The sequence below is a fragment of the Dermacentor albipictus genome, chromosome 3 (genome assembly GCF_038994185.2).
Source record: "Dermacentor albipictus isolate Rhodes 1998 colony chromosome 3, USDA_Dalb.pri_finalv2, whole genome shotgun sequence".
NCBI classification, from domain to species: domain Eukaryota; kingdom Metazoa; phylum Arthropoda; class Arachnida; order Ixodida; family Ixodidae; genus Dermacentor; species Dermacentor albipictus.
In genome coordinates, this window is record NC_091823.1 from 152,915,955 (window position 1) to 152,935,155 (window position 19,201).

Below are 19,201 nucleotides of genomic sequence, written 5' to 3' on the forward strand. Positions count from 1 at the left end.
TGTCAGGAAGAGCTGCGCGTATAGAAAGATGAGCCAAGAAAACTGCGTTCTTCCCGTCTATTTAATGTTCTCTTGTGTTCGTCCTTTTATACACACAACTCTTCCTAATGTGAGATACTCATAAAAGCTTGTCTTAACTCGTCGTACTGAACTAACACACTCATATAAGAGAAGCGTACTTTTAAAATAAAGTGTACAGTTCTGTGCGTCTGCGTCATTTCGGAAACAATGGAACAACTGGCGGCTAGAGTGAGATTTTTCGCTGCCGTCTGTCCTGATTGCACGCCTGATTTCAAGCAAACAATTTCGCTTCGAAATTGAACGCGCAGGCAGACCGCTTCCTTGGTGTCATTTCCGCCAGCAAGCGGCGCGTCGTAAGATTTCGCGTTAATGCAGTTCTGCATAGCGTTGGGCACGCGCTTTGGGCTCCTTACATTTGCGCTCACAAGTTTACACGAAACAGAAAAAAAAACGTGGTGTACGTTACAAGATGTATCTCGGATTACTGGGGTTTGCGCATGTAGCATTTCTGCTGCAATCAGTGGCCGCTCAATCTCCTGCTCAGCAATCAACCATGTTGAGTAGACATTGCATACTCATTACTGAGCACATACACACCGTAAAAAAAACTAAGCAATCATGCGTAGCGAACCGAAAGGGTATCGCTTATTCTCCGTATTTGCTCCGCTGAAGTGTAACACGAAGAGCCCGATAGTTGGTCACGCATGATATTGAAACTATGAGACAAGATTGCTTTGAGGCCAAAGAAATACGCGAGGGAAGCAGTTATTCTAAAGGATGTAATTGCTCCACGTTTTTTTTTCTTGTCATTTTAAGGCTACACGCCAAGTTGAAGACGCAACCTTCTTTCTTTAAGAAGAATATTTTTGGCATTTGGTCTGTTCTGTCTTTTTTCGGTAATTTAGTGGTCGAGTAAGGGGTAAGCCAAAAAATCATTGATAACATTTTATCCCTATCACAGATGTGATAGGCAAAAGCTCTCACATTGGTGACACCCTGCGCTCAAAACATGTTCTTTACGCCCTCTTGGCTTTTTATACGCTGATATAAGTGCAAGATTGTCTTTATGTGTCTTGTATATGCATGGTCGCTTGCTCAATTGCACAAGTAGCTACAGTATCACCAAGTTGGGATGCGAAGGCGAGGGAAAGGAAGGTTTGTCAGAAATCAATCCGCGGTAGTTACCATGCACGACAAACCAGGGGATAGCAGTCTTTCAACAAATACGTTGCTCTTTGGTTATTGATGTACAAGGAGGGTTCAGTATTCCGGAATGAAACTGTATACTGGATGGAAGCAAATTTAAATCTTGGCACTGCGCCGAGCGATGTCTTCCCTTAACGAGCGTTTCAAGGGTACGACTTGGACCTAGTGATTCTCGAGTTTGCTCTATCTGAGGCTCTCAGTCACTTCAGCAATGTCAAGAAATACACACTTGATAAGTTGAAACTAGTCAGAATAGAACATGACCTTTACACAACAAGAACTTCTCTTCAGCTTTACTGGTCACTTCAATGTGAGGGCATCCCGCTACAGTACCGATCGCTCAAAGACTCAAAGAAGCTGGTGAAATAATGAGCCGCACCATTGCCTAAGTCATGCAGAAAGCAAGAACCAGAAGCCTATAAACTACGAATCTGATTAATTTTACCTCTCCATAATATTTATTCGAATTGGTGCAGCTGATCACTTTCTTAAAACTTTCGCTAAACCAATTTTCAGCAACTGTTTCGTACGCGAATAAGCATATCTACTTTTGTTATAAAGAGTTTTCAAAGATGCTTTCATGCTTAGTTCACACATATCTGGCTGGGCAACAAACGTCCAAAAAGGTTTGATATGGCTTGATTTTTATGGCCAGGAATGACAACAAAAGACATCTTTTTTTGTGCAATTTTCTTTCAGCTTTCCTCCCATCTCATTAGTTTCGGTTCTTTCCTCAGATCATGTCACTTATATGTTACTGCTAAAAATAATTAGAGGGCGAGCGCAATTTGAGTTCTAAATGCCGGCCTCACAACCACATCTGTTACGAATTTAAAAAAAAAAATGTTATGTTGAGAAATTTTTACATGTTATAAATAACAATTCAATTTGCCTACAAAGATGTTCTGGACGAGTTGAGTAAAAATATTGTTGTGCTTTTCCTAAACAACTATTTTTTCTAGTGGACATCCTGCCCTAAACGGCAGCACAATGGATAATTCAAGCTCCTATTTATGGATTCTGTGTATGTTACTGTGCAGCGTTTATTGTCGCATAATCTTTCAACAGTTGGTCCGGCGTAGTGCTCAAATTAATTAACGTTTTCTTAAGTCCATTCTCTAAATGTGTTGCCCCCATTCACATCTTTACAAGAAATCTTTGTGCTATATTTACAGGATCCGTTTTTGAACCACTTTGTTTTGATGGAATTCGGTACAATAGCACACTACACCGGGGAATACATCGGCACGGGCGAGTGAGTGCTTATGTGTGCATAAATATTTTAATTTGCGGCCTCCGGTGTTTTGTGAAGACCGTCATTTACGCTATATTAGACGGATTGTTGGCGCCAATGGAGCTTAGCATTAGGAATTGGTGCTAAAATAACTGAATTTACATTTTCCTGCCTCATAATTAGCTCCTGAGTCATTTTCTCAAGTAATTCCTACTCTCTTGCTGCAAAATTTACTTGCCTTTTTTAACCTCACAGCGTAATTTCTACAGCCTTGTTTTTAACTTGGGAAGAATGCGCCCCTCACATAAATTTCCTGCACTTGAGTGATCAATTTACTCACAGCGCCCATGCAAACTTCCCGCGTACATGGGCATGGGCATAAATGAACGAAGTATTTTGGAATATTTACGCGCACCGCTGTGAACTAGAGGCGAAGCAGATTTCGTGATAACAAGCCACCCCGTAATGCCCTGTCAGTGACATACGACACTTTGAACTGCTGCAGAAAGCTACGTTTCTTCTTCTGCTGGTGCGGCTAGGTTTACATTAGCGATGTACAGTCATAATATTCCATATAAGAAAACCTCAAGCAAATACAGTTAACCCCCGTTCACACAAAACTGTAAAAACAGGAAAACATTTAGATAAGCAGAGTTTCGAATAAGCGAAATCATGAAAGTATAATTGCATTAGTCAGGCATAGACAACATGGACCCTTTCCAAAATACACCTAGCAATATTGTTGGTCATTGTGCCGTGCATCTTCACCAGAGACTGTTACGAGGCGAATACAGTCAAGATTATTGACTCTAATGCAATACTTGAAGCCAATCATCCAAGAATAACCAGTGTTTGACATCCGCATACCTAACACTGCTACTTTCTGCGTCATAATGAATTCCGGGCAATTTAACTTCGACAACCGAAACTACGGAAGAGCGCAATTGTCATACCTTTATGAGCCACCCACGAGTCGGGAGGCATTTACACCTCCCCGTCGCATGAGCACGAAGTGAGCGCCCTGTTCCAGCTGTGATCTCACTGAAACGCGTGGGCCGGCCCGCTGTTTTCTTTCGGTGCAGCACGTAGGCTGAACACGGCCGATCACGTGGTTGTTCCCCGTGGGCTTTCGCAGTGCGAGCCACAGCTAGTCCAGCGCCGGGAACGTGAATTCATCACTTGGTCACGTTAATTTTCTCACCATCCAAATTTAACGACGGACGCCGGATTTTTCGTTTCATAGGGCATAATTGGTTTTGTCTTAAAGTGGCCCTGAATAAGCCCTCGAGGTTGCTGAAATAACAAAGTCCGCGGATAGCATGCGCCGCTGCGAACATCTCAGCCAAGTTTTGGTGCCGTCCTCAGTGAGTGGTCCCCGCAAGGGGATCGCGAAGTCACCTTTCTCTCAAACGCCCTCTTTTTGACAGAAAGCGCTGTCCGCACTTCCTTCTTGATGCTTTTGTTCCTCATCCCCTTAGACTGCTGCTATTGGCCGATAGCTGACATCGCGCTGCAATCGGCTACATGGCGTAGATACAGCCGCGGCCGCAGGGTGCTGCCCCGAGCCCACTGGTTAGGCGCACTGCGTCTCGATGAGCTAAAGGTCAGCGCGTCGTAGGCACAAAAGGCGGAAGTCATGGCATCTCCAAAATCAAATTTGAACTGCGCGCCAGCGTGACATTTAGAAGGCAGAGAATTGTTGGCACGCCTCACTGTGCCGTAGACTTCGCAATGCAACGCATTGAAGTAGGAACGGGAGCACAGCGGAGGCCGTGTTTGATTGCGAGTAAATGCGCTTCTGCTGAACGCAGTGAAGTACTTCTTGCGGAAAAGTGTTTCTAAAATGGTCTATTTTCACTTCAAATGCCTTTGTCCACTTCGATAAAAAGTGGCTCAGGGTCCCTTTAAAGGTAGTCCGACTTGTAGGCCACAATAAAATTGTAGCGCGCAGCTGAGGAAGTGCGCGAGCGGTGATAGAAAGAAGGGGGTGAGATAATTGCGGCCGGGGGAGGGGGGGGGGGGATCGTGGACCAGCGTAGCGACTGGCTCGGCTAGCAAGCTGCCGTGCAGTACGATATTGGCAAACATTTAAGTTTACTTGCGCAATTTGAAAATGCAAGCATGAGCACTTGCTTGTTTAAGTTATCGCCTTAACTTGAGAGTGCACCTTAATCAACCTTGCTATTATTCGTACCAACCTTAATCCGCCTTAATTGAACTTATTCAACCAAACTTTATTCCACTTCAGTCCTGTTTCTTAACCCTCCTTGCTCTATTTTGCACAACCCTTAATCCTCTTCAATCCACCTTGCTCTTGCCTGTAATAATTCAATCCACTTTATGCCACTCTAATCCACGTCCCCTACTTTTATCCACTTTAGTACACCTTGACTCTCCTTGCTGTGATTCGCACCACTCTTAATCCACTGTAATCCGACATATTTCACCTTGCCCTACGTTGTACGACTTTAAGCCACCTTAATCCTGTTTTATTCACTTCACCGTGGGAATTCGCAGTCTGAGCCGCAGAATTCGCAGTGCAGGGAACGTGAGGTCATCACTTGGTCGCGTGGGATTTGGTATAATCGGGTGATAAAGCCCTGATGCCAGACACCGGATTTTTGCATCATGAGGCATATCGGGCTTTCGCCTTCGAAAAAGCTAGTGCAAGCGACGGTGTCGAAATTACGCCGTTGCCCTTTTTCTGTTATTACGGCGATAGCCTTAAGCGCCCAATGAAGCGGACGATGTGCCCTCCAGCGTCAAATTCCGATGGTAAGAAAACTCGTACGTGACCAAGTGATGACGCCGCGTTCCTGGCTCTGGAACTGCTGCGGTTCGCACTGTGAACTCCAACGTTGAACAGCCACGGCGTTGGCCAGACGCCATGGCCCACACCCAATAAACAAACCTGGCCCACTCCAAAAAAGATTAAGGTAGATTTAGACAGTATAAAGTGGACTCAGGTGACCTAAGATGAATAGAGGTGAAATAACGCTGGCCCAATTTATCATGGCTTGTTATAAATTATTACAAGTCATGAAAATCCAACAAAGACGGCAAGGGCACCATAGGTTATATTACTTCCGCCTACTCATTATATTAGAGAAATTTTTTAATATGTGACAATGAAAGTGAATGGGAAAGCAACTTGCCGCAGGTAGCGAACGATCCCACGCCAACGGGTTATGCCTGCGATGCTCTAAACAACTGACCTACTGCGCCGCCGTTTCCCCGTCTACTTTCTTGGGTATATAAGTTTTTTCTATCACAACTAACCGTCGGTGTATTACCCAGCGTCACCACTCACAATCCTTAGCGGCGGATTTGGGAACATCCTTTCTGCCGCAGGTATCACGAGTACGTGACCTTTTTGAATGAAGGCAACTGACCAATAAGCCTACACATGCCACCTGAAGGCATCAATGTTGTCGGATTCAAGACCCTCGTTATGTGAATGAGAAGAAAGGGGGTTAACTGAGGGGTCCGATCTTTATTAATCACATCATCAGAAGCTAACGAACAAAGTCACCATGGACGACACAGGAGAGATTATTGTACTTACCAATTGAATTATAGAAATGATAGGTTAATGCGAATAAAATTGTGTGGAAAAAGAACTTGCCTTAGGTGGGGAACGATTCCTCGTGTTCGCATTACGTTGAGCTTGACGCGTTTGTTGGATTCTCATGATATCATCATTAAAATTTGGGCCCCTCGGTTAACCCCCTTTCTTCTCGTTCTTTGCGTAACGAGGGTCTCGAATCCCGCAACGTAGGCGTTTTCAGGTAGCACGTGTGTGCTTATTGGCCACTTACCTTCATTTAAAAAAATAACGTACTTGTGACGCCTGCGGCAGAAAGGATGTTCCCAATCCGCCGCCATGGTTTGTGTGAGGTGGCGCTTGCTAACAATCCCCGCATTAGTTGTGGTAGTAAAACGCAAATACGCAAGAAAGTGGACGGGCAAATGGCGCCGAGGTATCTCGATCGGTTACAGCATCTCACGCGTTATTCGAAAATGTGGGATCGTTCCCCGCCTGCGCCAAGTAGTTTTTTTTCTCATCCACTTTCATTACCATTAAATTATCATTTCGTTAATTCAATAATTAAGTGCAAGTTTTTCCCTATATTGTCCTTGACGTTTTTGTTCGCTTCTCGTTATATGATTACTAAAGATCGGGCCCCTCGGTAAACCCCTTACTCCTCGTAACATATAGGGTGATTTAAGGTGGAGTTTTAATTTAGGCTGATAACATAATCAAGTCTTCACACTTTTCCAATAAAATCACCTAAGGATACCTAATTGACTCTCAGCTTTTTTCGAAGTCGAGATTTGGAGATTTCCGGAGTCTGGCGGAAAACGTTTTCGAGATGAAAGGTGATGCACTCATGAGCTGAAACCAAAGGCGCAATAAACTTCCCAAATAACCGATTTTTTCATGACGTTGAAGTTGCTTCAGCCACACTACAACAGGCCTTTGGGGGTAGTGAGCGCTGTAGAGTGCGGTGATCTGGTGAATGGAATTTGACTCTATACGTGACGGCACGACTTATTTAGAACGGCGTGTAGAACAATCGTGACGATGGCGCAATGGGCCTTACCTTCGAAGAGAAACACTTCGTGTAGCATGAGACGCGCTCACGCAACTGTTTCCTGCCATACGACTCCCAACATTCAGTGAATGTTAAACGAGCCTTAATGGCCACGGTTTGGCATAGCTTTTCCGACTTGTCGGGGGCCGTGAAAACGTATGAAAGCTACGTGGGACAATTATGCAAAATATGCAACCCATTCCCTGATACAAGGGAAGTCTGCCACAACAAATTCAGTGATGACTATGATAATCCGCATTGCTATACCGGAGCGCAGCTCTATACGTGTTTCTTTTTGCGCTATATTGAGTAGCACGGACAATATCCATCATGGAGCAATATTGTAACGGAGCAAAATATGGAGCGACTTCCTCGCTTGTAGGAAGATCGCGAGAGGCAGATTATGGGTGACGCATGGGCGCGATTCGCCGCAACCGCCGCAGGCAGACCTCTGCTTATGCAGTGCTTTGTGTCTATATATGATATCAGTAGACGCACTCGCCGTATGCCTTATTGATGGCGTCATCGCTGAACAGGCGTGGCGCGTTACTCAGGCATCATCTTGAAGAGATCGTCGCCACAGAACAAGTCTTGCGCGGCACACCGCTTTTCTTCTCACGCTTTCGCCACGCCCACTTTCTCCGCTTCCCTCCTTGCGCTCGCTTTGTTATCGTCGTTTTTCCTCCCAGGATGCTATTCGCGTTCGCTCTCTCATCATTCGCTGTGCTCTTTTGCTCGGTGACCACGAAGGACGCCTAGGGACAGCGTCACTCAACCCAGGAACGGGTGCCTAGGTGCTGCACCTTAAGATATATTACGGCAGAACACATCTCACGACGACTGTCGACGGTGAGGCGAATATCAGTCTAGTAATGTAGCGACAGAGAACATTCCTGAAGTCATGTTTTTTTGACACGTGTAGTGGTGATTCTGATATCTCTATTGCTTCGAATATATGACACATAGTCGGATATTGTCCCACTATGTTTTGGCAGTAACTTGCCAAGGTCGCACATGAACATGGAGGATTCAAGGCGCCTGTATGACGCTGACACTGTGACGATGAGATGACAATGAAGGAATGATAGCGACGGAACAACAAAGGCATATAACGACATTGAGATGCCGAGTTTGGAAATACGACAATAGTATAAGCAGAAAAGCTTGACTATGACGGCATGAGGACAATTATACGATGATGACTCTATCACAGCGATGACGTGATGATTACTCTATGACAAGCGGAAGAAGCGGGAACGATGAGGGTGACACAACCAAGACGGCATGATGACGAAGGCATGACAATGGATCCGTAATAGCGTCTGTGTGACGACAACTAAAGATGACGATGGGATGTCAACGGCGGCATTATCACGATTGAATGGGGACAGCATGATTGCGACATAATGACGGGCAAGGAATGATGTTGACACATCGACGGAGGTAGTATGATGAGGACGGTATGTCGATATTTAGATGATGATGCTGAATTGATGACGACGATGAAGTGACAGCGTGACGATGATGGCACGACGTCAAATGTATCACGACCACAGCATGCCTAAAGCCGAATGTCGAAATTAAAACGACGAAGACCACTACTGCATTCCGTTGACGGTATGGCAACGAATGCATGACGACGACTCCATGACGATGATGCAGTGACGATGGCATGAAAACGGCATGACGCCAGTCGCAAGACGACGAGCGTATATTGACAAAAGAGTTTTGATGACTGCCTCTCGACACCGTTATGGCGATGATGGCGAGACGACGACAGCATAACGAGAGCCGTAGGTCGAATCTAGATTGACGAGCATGGTACATCAGCGACGGCATTACGACGATGTTCTCACAATGGAACCATGGTAGCGATTTCCTGAAGATGACGGCAGGACAAGGCCAGTATAATCGCAATAGAATGGTGACAGCATACGAGTGCAATACAATGACGAAGAAAGATTGACGTTTATGGAGCGTCGAAGGCGGTATGACGGTGATGGCATGGTGAAATTTCGATGACGTTACTGAAGTGATGACAATAATATAACAGCAGCGTGACGACGGGGCATGACAACTACTGTGTCACGAAGATGGCGTGATTACGACGGGATCATGACGACATTCGGATGACGAAGCAGAGAGCACGTCACCATCCTATAGCCCAAGCTGTTAAACGATTGGAACCCTGGGTCAGAGTTGAAGGCGGGACGACGACAGCTTGGCGAAAGTGAGATAACGAAGCTGAAATGACGACAGTTAAGCGACCACGACTGCATCCCTTACCTTGTGGACCAAGCCAGTGCACAACTTGGGCAACTTGGTCGGCGAAAGAAGATAGATAGATAGATAGATAGATAGATAGATAGATAGATAGATAGATAGATAGATAGATAGATAGATAGATAGATAGATAGATAGATAGATAGATAGATAGATAGATAGATAGATAGATAGATAGATAGATAGATAGATAGATAGATAGATAGATAGACTTTAAAAGGCGGAATTAGGCAAAGAATGCTGTTTGAATTAAAACTGGACGCGTTAGGTATCCTGCAAAGAAGGCGTTGTTTACCAGAGGACACAATAGTATGGTGGACACTAGAAAGGCCAAAAAGGCTTACATGCGTGATAAATGCTGGGTTTTCGGATACACGCCTGGGCTTTCGCTGCCCACGTGATCAGGCCTCGAGTTTTTCGTAATGGCCTGCGTTTTCTTGGAGCTCCGCTGCTTTATAACCTTACATTCAGTAGACATGCAGAGATCCCAAGCTTTTTCCGAGAACTTCATTTCCGGGCTTCGACCGCCTCGGCTAATAAATAATACGGAACTGCACAGGCGTGCTAATATCGGGCTGCGCTATCCTTACTGATTTTTCATAGAGGTGTAGATACAGAAATGCAAGTCCTAAATGCAATGAGCTCATGGAGGCACAGTGAAATAGCGTGTAAGGCAGCCGCATAAGCCTCCAAGTTTGTACACTGTGTCTTCTTATGCTGCGAGAACTGTCTTTTGATATGTTTTTCTGCCGCATGAAATAAGCTAGTTAATTGTTAATGTGTTTTTTTTATCATATTGCACGGATACTGTATATCCCGGCATTTCTTACTTTCTGCCTGCTCAAAAGGGCATGCCTTCATTTTTGTGATTCTTATTTTACAGAATTACAGTCATAGCTGCGGGCGCAGTGCGAGACATGGGAAGGCCCGAACACTCTGGCATGACCATCAGGATCTCAATAAGGAAGACACTCGGCAGGTACATATTTTTCCCCGACTACCTTTCCAGGCCGGTCGTGGCAGCCTTTCACGATCTCGTGTCGACTGGCCACCATTATGTACCAAGGTTCTCGAAGAACTTCAACGTAAGACAAGTTCATATGGTGAGTATTCATATGACCTGAATGCTTGTTTTTAAAACTGAAAACTTCAGCAGCTGCTATGATAATAGGTAGTTTCCTTTAGACAGAATAGCCCAATTTCCCCGCTCCATTTGAGGTATTACAAAGGACCATACAATTTGCGTAACTTTTTTGAAATGTTCATATTTGATAAATTATTGCAATCCGAAACGTGTGTTTTTCACGAAACTATTTAGCGTATGTTTGAACTACAATCAACATATGGCGGTACGAGTAATAGGAAAGAAGCAATGGCATCAGCACCGCTAGAGTTCGCAAATGTGATTTTTGTGCCTAAAATAACAAATCATGTCTGATTTGGAACTTGAGAAAACATGGGTTGGCTGATTAGCAATGGTGGCTCACGGTAAATATACAAATGGGGCACCGCAGAGTGACGTGGGTTCGGCCTCTTTGGAAGTAAAATAAACACATTGTCAAGGCAGATATAAAGAAAGACTGATAGAATACATGAAAATGAAAGGGTGACTACTCTGGAGAAATAGCTGCGCCAAAGCCACGGACACGTAATAAGGGAAGAGATTAAGAAAGTTAGCAACCATGTGGAGTGAAACTGTAAGTGGAAATAGAGGCACGGAGTCCTGAAGAAAAAAAAATGTGAACAATTCCACTCTGCAAAGGTGGCTGCCCAGCGAAGCTGATTTTCCCACGACATGGACGTGACACATTATTTTCAACAAAGGAAAGAACTAAATTTTGGTCTCCATGGCTGGTCATCGTGACGAAAGGTGCACACACTGAATTTTTTATTTTGATTGCTGCTCTGTATTTTGTATGCGCGATGAAAAATAATTTGAGCACTGTTCGCTTAACTTTGCTGGGGGCTCGTAGCAGCTTGCTTACGGGGCTATGAGCGAGCGAGGGACAAAGAAACTTGATTAGGAATGCCTGCAACACAATTAGGCTTCCCCGGTAACAGAGGCGCCATCGTAACGCGGCCACGACGTCTTCCCGGCGTGTGGCGCCTCTGCCCCGCCTGCAGCCGCACTACTCCCTTCGGTCGACCGCACCTGCCCCTCTTTTGGGGTGGCAGCCTCCCTCCAGTTTCGCTCGGTCGTTGCCTTTTGAGGGCCGCCGAGATCTGCTGGAGGGCCTGGGCTTGGACCTCATGATCGTTGCACCTCGTTGCGGCCTCGATCCACGGTGGGATGGTTGTCATCGCTGTAGATTCGAGAGGATTCTTGCAACAGTCCCAAAGGAGGTGAGTTGCAGTGGTTGTTTCCTTTCGGCACACACAACAGAGGTCAGTCACATAAACACTCGGAGACACGTGCGTAATCAGCACCGGGGTAAATAACCATACCGTATAAAGTTGTCGATATAACACCGCTTCCTCACGGGTCAAGCCCGGATGAGGTGGCCGCATAGTCCTTCTCCCTAGTCTGCGCCACTTCACAATTTCGTTGTAGAAGGTCAGTCTCTCCTTGGTTTCCCACCATCACGATGGGTCGTCCGCAGTAGCAGCGGCAGGATTGGTTACTCCTCGCGCCGCCGCGTTCGCCGCCTCGTTGTGATTTTTGTTGCCGCTATCCGACACATCGCTGCCCATGTGCGCCGAAAACCCCTTTATCACGACGCACCGATTTTCACTCGCAAGATCGACAGCACGCAACACAGGTGAGGCTTCACCAGACACCCTTCCTCTGGCGTAATTTCTCACTGCCGTCCTGGAATCACGGAGCACAACGGTGCACTCGGAGTCGGCGATGGCCAGGGCAATGGCCACCTCTTTGGTTCTATGCGCCCCCGAATCTGCACACTCGCCGCAGTTCTCGTTTCACCAGTCGATGCCCCTACCACTGCTGCGGCGAACGCCTTTCTGTCATCTGGATACTCTGTCGCGCCCACAAACACGGCAGTGCGTCTTTGGAATGGAGATCGATGAGCGCCTTGACCCTCGCTGCCCACCGCTCTTTGTGGAACGCAGAGTTCATGTTGCTTGGCACCGAACATATCTGTAACCGTCTGATAATTGCGTCTGGGACATTAGCTCCTGTATTTTCCGGTCCCCCTTCATTTGGTCCCAGGCATAGGTCACGCAGCACTTGTCGACCCGTTCTTGTTCCCGATAGCCGCGTGACCTGGGCGGTCCTCTGCGCCTCGGTGATTTCTTCCAGGGCGCATTGCACTTCCAGGGCCAGGAACTTGTCGGTGCTTGTGCAGTCGAGAAGTCTGAGTGCTGCCTTGTACGGCTTGCGTATGAGTGCATTGAACTTATTTATCTCGCACTGCCTCCAGTTGTGGAAAATAGCAAGGTATGCAATGTGGCTTATAGCGAAGTATTCCACTAGCCCAGTGAGGCTTTCTTCCTTCATGCCTGCTGTTCTTTGTGACACCCTCTTGATGAAGCGAATGACCGTGCTGATATTGGCCGCGAGATGGTGGGCCGTCTTACCGTTCACTTGTTTGCGCTCAATCAGCATCCCCAGCACTCAGATTTTCTCGACATCTGGGATCGTGTGACCGCCGCTCTTCTTGGCCTTTATTGTCTCTTGCTTCCTCGCAGGTTGGTTGCCTTTCGTCTTCCTAGCTGCTTCCCAACAGTTCCCAACAGTTCATACTTGCATGGGGAGCAGACAAGCCTAGACCCGTCCAGCTGCTCTTCGGTAGCGTCAACCGCCTCTTGCAAGGTGCTCTCGATGTGTTCATCACTTCCCCCTGGGACCCAGAACGTTATGTCGTCGATATAGATGGTTTATCGGACCCCCGCCACTCGCGAGAGCCGCTCGGCCGTGCCTATCATTACAAGGTGGAAAAGTAATGGCAAGATGACCGAGCCCTGGGGGGTCCTGACACTGCCGAGCTTCTTCTTTTGGAGCCGCAGGTCACCGGCGATGATCTCGGTGGTCCACTCCGTCAAAAATCCTTGATGCACGCCTATGTTCTCTTGCCCGTGATTAGCCGTCAGACCTGGGCCATAGTCGCAGTGTCCTACTTTATCCAAAGCGGTCTGCAGGTCCAAACCCAAGATGGCTCACTCGTCTTTCGTGGTGGTAGTATCATTGAGGGCTTCATTTTCCAGTTGGATCATGGCGTCCTGAGTTCCCAGCTTGTTTCGGAAACCGATGAAGGCGTTTGGGTAAAGCCCCGAATTTTCCAGGTACCTCTGCCACCTGTACAGGAGTACATGATCCAACGCTTTGCCCAAACGGGACGCAAGCGAGATCAGCTGGAGGTTCTCAATGTTTGGTGGCTTGCCCGGCTTGGGAAGCAAGATGGCCTTGGCTGCTTTCTACTGCCGGGGTAGCGACGCGGCTCGCAAGGAAATGTGGAAGCATGCCGTGAAGTTCTCGATGGCCGCTTCGCTAAGATTTTTCAGCGCTCTGTTTCTAACGCGGTCGGGAACAGCGGCGCACTTGCTGTTGAGAAAGCGCAAGGTAACCCTTACTTCCATACTTCAATGTCTCGATCTAGCCACTTGTTTGCTTCGCTTTGGTAGTACTTGTCATGGAGGCGTTTCTTCACTTCGTCTCCCCCGTGCTCGGTTAGCGTCCTGTGGACGATCTTGGCCAGGTTGTGGTGCTGGTAAGATTTAGTCGTGGTCGTAACCTAAAGATGTCGCAGTAACTTGACACCGTGAACCTGGCCGTCCACTGCGTTCCAAACAACATCCAATTGCTGAGTGCATAGCGCTGTGCTTTGGGGCTCAATTTCGCGGTTGAGTTCGGCGACCGTCTTGCGTAGCTTTCTGTTTGTCCGCTGCACCTTCCACCTCGACAGGATGGACTGCTTGGGCACGATGAGGTGGGCCAGGTGGCCGTCTACCCTGTGGACTCGCTCGTCCGTCTCCTCTTCCTTGGTGGCCTCTTCTACCTTGTTTACAATCTCGGTGAACCACTCCTCAATGTCTGTAATTACGTTCTTCTCCGGGGGTAACAACTCACGAAACGTGCCCCAATTCGAATGTATGTTTCCGAAAGTTTCTGCCGACTTCTTCGTTGCCACCGAGCGGGACAGCGACTTCCACAATGTAATGATCGCTGCCGAACTCGTGCTTCGTGTATCGCCATTCAAAGTCCACCGTAACGCTGCCGTTACCCCAGACGAAAGTGAGATCGTGCGATGCGTCTCAGATTGATCGAGTTCCCGATTCTTGTAGGGTACGCTGGGTAGGTGACTAGATTTAGTCGCAAGTCGGTAGCATCTTGCATCAAGTCCCTGCCCTTTGCCAATGTTTTGGGGTAACCGCAGGCTTAATTTGGTGCCTTAAGGTCCCCACAGATTACCAGCCTGCTGTCGGGACCCGCGTTCTTGCACTCTTTGTGTAACAGTGCTTTGAATTTCTGCTTTCCGTGTGATGGGCTACTGTGCACGCTTATCAGAAAAGTGCTTCCCTTCTGCCTTTTCCCGGTAACCACCTCTACCACGGTGTGCTCAATAGTGCTTTTGACCAACAAGTCGTGCTCGTCGTACGTGATTCCTTTTCGCACCAAGGGGCAAATTCCGTTGCCGTTACTGCCGGCCGCCGGAGGCTTGGCGGGCAGGTTTGGGAGCGGTAACATGAGAGCTTGACCTCTTCATTGAGGCTCTCTTGCAAAATGATGATATCGGGCTTTCTTGATACTTGCTCCAAGTGTTGCCCAAGTACAGCCTTTGTCTCAGAAAAAGCGTTGCTATTCCAATGCCAGACCAGGAGGCCTTCCACTGTTGTTGTGGTTGAGGTGGTTCATGCCCTATCCATGTTTGCTGAAAGTTATCCATTTGCGTCGCCAAATTCTGTACTGTCGTAGCCAATTGCTGGAACGTCTGTTGAATTGCTATTAAACGGTCAGTGATTGTCTTGGTGAACGTCGCGCGAATACACTCTTCAAAGCGGTTGAGCCTATCTTCAAGGTTGTCTACCCTATAGGTGAATCTACGCTCTTTGAGATTTTCAATTGCCCTTCTCTTGGGTGCCGGACCCCCCGCGGCCGCGTTCTCTGTCCTCGAGTTCACCGCTACTTCTCGTTTATTCTCGGTCATTGCCATCTGTTGTGGTGGTGGCGATAACTGCTGTGCTTGCTGCTGCTGTAGCTAGACGGGCAGCATCCTCTTAATCTCTGCCAATTTCTCACTGATCTTGTTGACTGTCGCCTTTAGTTCAATGTTCTTCCGCAACGCCTCAATTGCTTCTGTAAGCGCCTTCATCGCCTGACATTTGTCTTGAAATTTCATTCCGCCATTTTGTCGGTGACTGCTGCAGCTGTCGCTGCTGCTGTTGCTGCTGCTCTCTCTTGGCTACTCCCGGCTTTACTGCGTCTGCCGAGGCGACTCTGCCTTTGGATTTGGATTGGCGGCGGCGGCTCATGCTTCTGTTTCGGCTTTCGCTGTTCTCCAAGCGCAAGCGTGACTCATGGCGACCAGCTGTTCCACTCGCTCATCTGACATCAGCAATGGTGGAAACTCTCTGCGCGCAAGATGTTGCTGTACGCGCTGTTCCACCATCTTGCGCACCCACTGCCTTTTGGTTACTACGTAGGGAGTTTTACATTTGTTGGGCATTTTCTACTGGCCGTTAGGTGTTGTCCCCTACAGAGCTTGCATTTAGGGTTACACTCGTGGCCATCGACAGCATTGTTGGCCCCACAGTCGAAGCAGACTTTCAGAATTTGAGTTAGGACAAACGTCTCTTGTGCGGCCTACTTTGCCGCACTGTATGCAGACATCGATATGATTGCGGTAGAGACTGGACCTTGATAACACACTGCCGTAACATACATAATTTCGAACCTTCTGGCCTTCAAAAACTACTATTACGGTAGGCAAATTGCCAATTCGTGATGCCGCTCCGGCTAATGGATTTCTTCTACGCATCGCAATGATAATCTGGCGTAGGTTGGGGCAGAAGGTATCCACCGCACCGTCTTCCTTCAAAACCCTCGCCGCCGCCATGATGGCCGACTCAACAATCCCTGTCTGCATTCTTGCGATGTGTAGGCCTCCCCGTGGTCTCGCAATCACTTTCGTGCCTTCTCTTGGCAGCACGTCTGGTATCCTAGCTGCCCTTGTCGTCGATGCGATCACTTTTCTGTTGAAGTGGTCTCTCGGTTTAGGCCTGACTGACGACTGGCGGAGCCCTCGCTCACCGGGGCAGTTATGCGCTGGCTGACTTGCCACCCACCCATCCCATTGTGGAACTCCCCCGGAGAAATCTCTGCCCCTTGCACCGCGACGCACGTCTGACCGTGGCCAGGACTCGACGTCGTCGGAGACGTGGCCCTCTCCATCTCAGACGCCATGTCGCATGGTTTCGCACCGGGATCACGCTCAATCCCGGCGGCCGTGGAGCAATCCTAAGCTGAGGTCACCACCACACCAACGCCGGCGATCATGTTCCAGAAAATGGCAAAATGCTTGTCTTACACCGAAAATTGGGTTTTAGGAGATTCCTAGCACCTTCACAAATACACTGGTAACAACAAAACTGCGATTTGAGCCACAAGGCTCTGCCAAATCGGTCATTGAATAAGGATGCAAGTGTCAGCGTTCAACTAGAGAATCATGAGCCATTTCACTTATTGCTTGCTTACAGGCGTGATGAGATAACGTGAAGCATCAAGCAATCCTCCACAATCTCCAAGACACAAACTGCAGAATCCGAACCTACCAATACGTACACGATTTTCTCAACGATTGCATGGCTACGGTGGTATCGGCAACATCCGAAGCGACAAGTTCGAAATGCCCAAGCAAAGAACTCCACAAGGTTCAGCCATTTCACCTTTTTGTTCTAACTCGCCATGATTAGGCTCACACAGCAACTCGATGACATCTAAGGCTTAAGTCATGCAATTTACGCCGACGATATAACGTTATGGGCAAAAGCGCCCACAACCGGCCAACAACAACCTACCCTCCAAGAGGGAATCGATTAGGTAGAACAGTACCTCTCCGGATGCGGTTTAAGAGCGCCCCCAAAAGATCAGAGCTACTTATACTCAAGGCAAGGACCCAGGGAAGACCACTAGCCTACGTCGCCCCAGATCGCAACGTCAGACTCAATGGAATTGATATCGCTCAAGCTGGCTCCCTCAGCGTCCTTGGCCTCACAATACATGAAGATGGTTCTGTTACAGCTACACTTCCGAAGCTTCAGGAGAGCCTAACACAAGTAACCCATCTCACTCAGTGTATAACCACCGAAAGAAGAGGACTTAAAGAGCATGAAACCATCCAATTAATCCAAGCACTCCTTATAAGACGGATCACATATGGTGCACCGCATCTACTCCTCAAGAAAGCTGAAATTTAAAAACTCAACATGGTCATCAGAAGAGCAACCGAGAGCACACTAGGACTTCCCACTACCACCTCAACCACGACACTCGTCAAACTTGACCTCCATAACAACTGGGAAGTAAATAGTGAAGCGCACAGAGCCAGCCATCTGGAACCCCTTAAACTGACTCAAACAGACACAGCAGTACTTCGCAAACTCGCATACAGGGAGAAATTCACAGCAGACTCGGACAAGAAAGCCCCATCGCCGCCACTTTTTCGTGACTCTATCTCAGTCGCACAACTCCTGGCAAGATGCATGCAACGTAGCACAAAAACAGAAAACAATGAAGAGTTAGAGCTTTCAGCAGAAATACTCAAAGAGCCCCAACACGAGATATACAGATGCGGCAAAATACTCATGTAGAAAAGCACAGGAACTTACCGTGACCAACAATCAAGGGAAAGAGCTTGTCACTGCCAGCATACCTGCCAGAAATCCAGAAATGGTGGAGGAAGAAGCCATCGTCCTCGGCATCGCCGCATAGAAAGACGCAGCAACCATCTAGAGTGACCCGCAAAGGACACGTAGAAACCTACGAAAAGGCAGAATTTCTGCCGCAGTAGTGAAGATTCTAAAAGTAATAACAAGAAGCCAAGGGCTACCCGAAAGATACTTCTCATGGGCCCCAGGCGACTAACACCTGGGCACAAACAAGGGAGCACATGCTGTCGCCCGAGAGCATACCAGCCGTGATTCCCTACCGCATGGTCTCCGGAAAATCACGAGGCAGTAGGACATACCCATCAACAAGCCGTAATATTGCAACATTAACGACTGCAAGGAAGGCAGCATCCTCTACCACATCCAAAACTAAGCAAGGAAGAAGCCACCGCCCTCAGCAGACTACAAACCAATACGTATGTCCACGGAACTATCATGCACCGGATGCACCCCCCCCCCCAAATTCTCATACCTATGCCAATATTGGGGTATACCAGACACCCCCCAACACATGGTGTTAGTGTGGCCATGTCGCGAGAAAAACAGCCAAGATGATGCCTCAGAACAGCTACAAGCGATCGAAGAAACGTGGGAGGCAATGTTAAAGCACAGAGCGTGGAAGATCCGCGAAGTCTGGTGGAATGGACCCTTGGTGCGGCATTAGCCACCGGCTTTCTGGACTAACAGAGCCGCCCACCCAGGAAAAAGAAAGAACAATTTCTCACTCTTTCTCACAATAAACGTTCATTCCTCTTCCTCCTTACGGAGGTATGAACCATTGATGATGATAGATTTTGTCCGCGAAGAACAAAATACACGGAACCCTAGCCATGTACAGATTTTCTGAAAAAATCTAGAGAAAGAGACGGTAAATCGGATGCAAAGTTGAAAAAAATCATGAGCCATTCCACTCTGTGAAGGTGAATGATCAGCGAAACTGTTTATCATACAACACAGAGGTTACAGAGTTTTGAACATAGGTATGGACTCGTTTACTGTGATATTTAGATACGTTCAC

General features: G+C 47.6%; 1 protein-coding gene across 12 annotated transcripts in view; it reads left to right on the forward strand.

Annotated features, from left to right (window-relative positions):
- LOC139056990 (uncharacterized) overlaps positions 1-19,201 on the forward strand; it is a 220,371-nt gene that overhangs the window by 157,152 nt on the left and 44,018 nt on the right. For 10 of the 12 annotated variants that reach the window (XR_011512493.1, XR_011512492.1, XM_070534784.1 and 7 more), the window contains 2 exons: positions 2,403-2,482; positions 10,223-10,442. Coding sequence is in view for 10 of the 12 variants with exons in the window: in XM_070534784.1 (XP_070390885.1) it covers positions 2,403-2,482; positions 10,223-10,442 (300 nt within the window). In the remaining 2 variants the exon portion in view is untranslated. The remainder of the gene's footprint in view (positions 1-2,402; positions 2,483-10,222; positions 10,443-19,201) is intronic. The other 2 variants (XM_070534780.1, XM_070534787.1) reach the window with 1 other exon arrangement.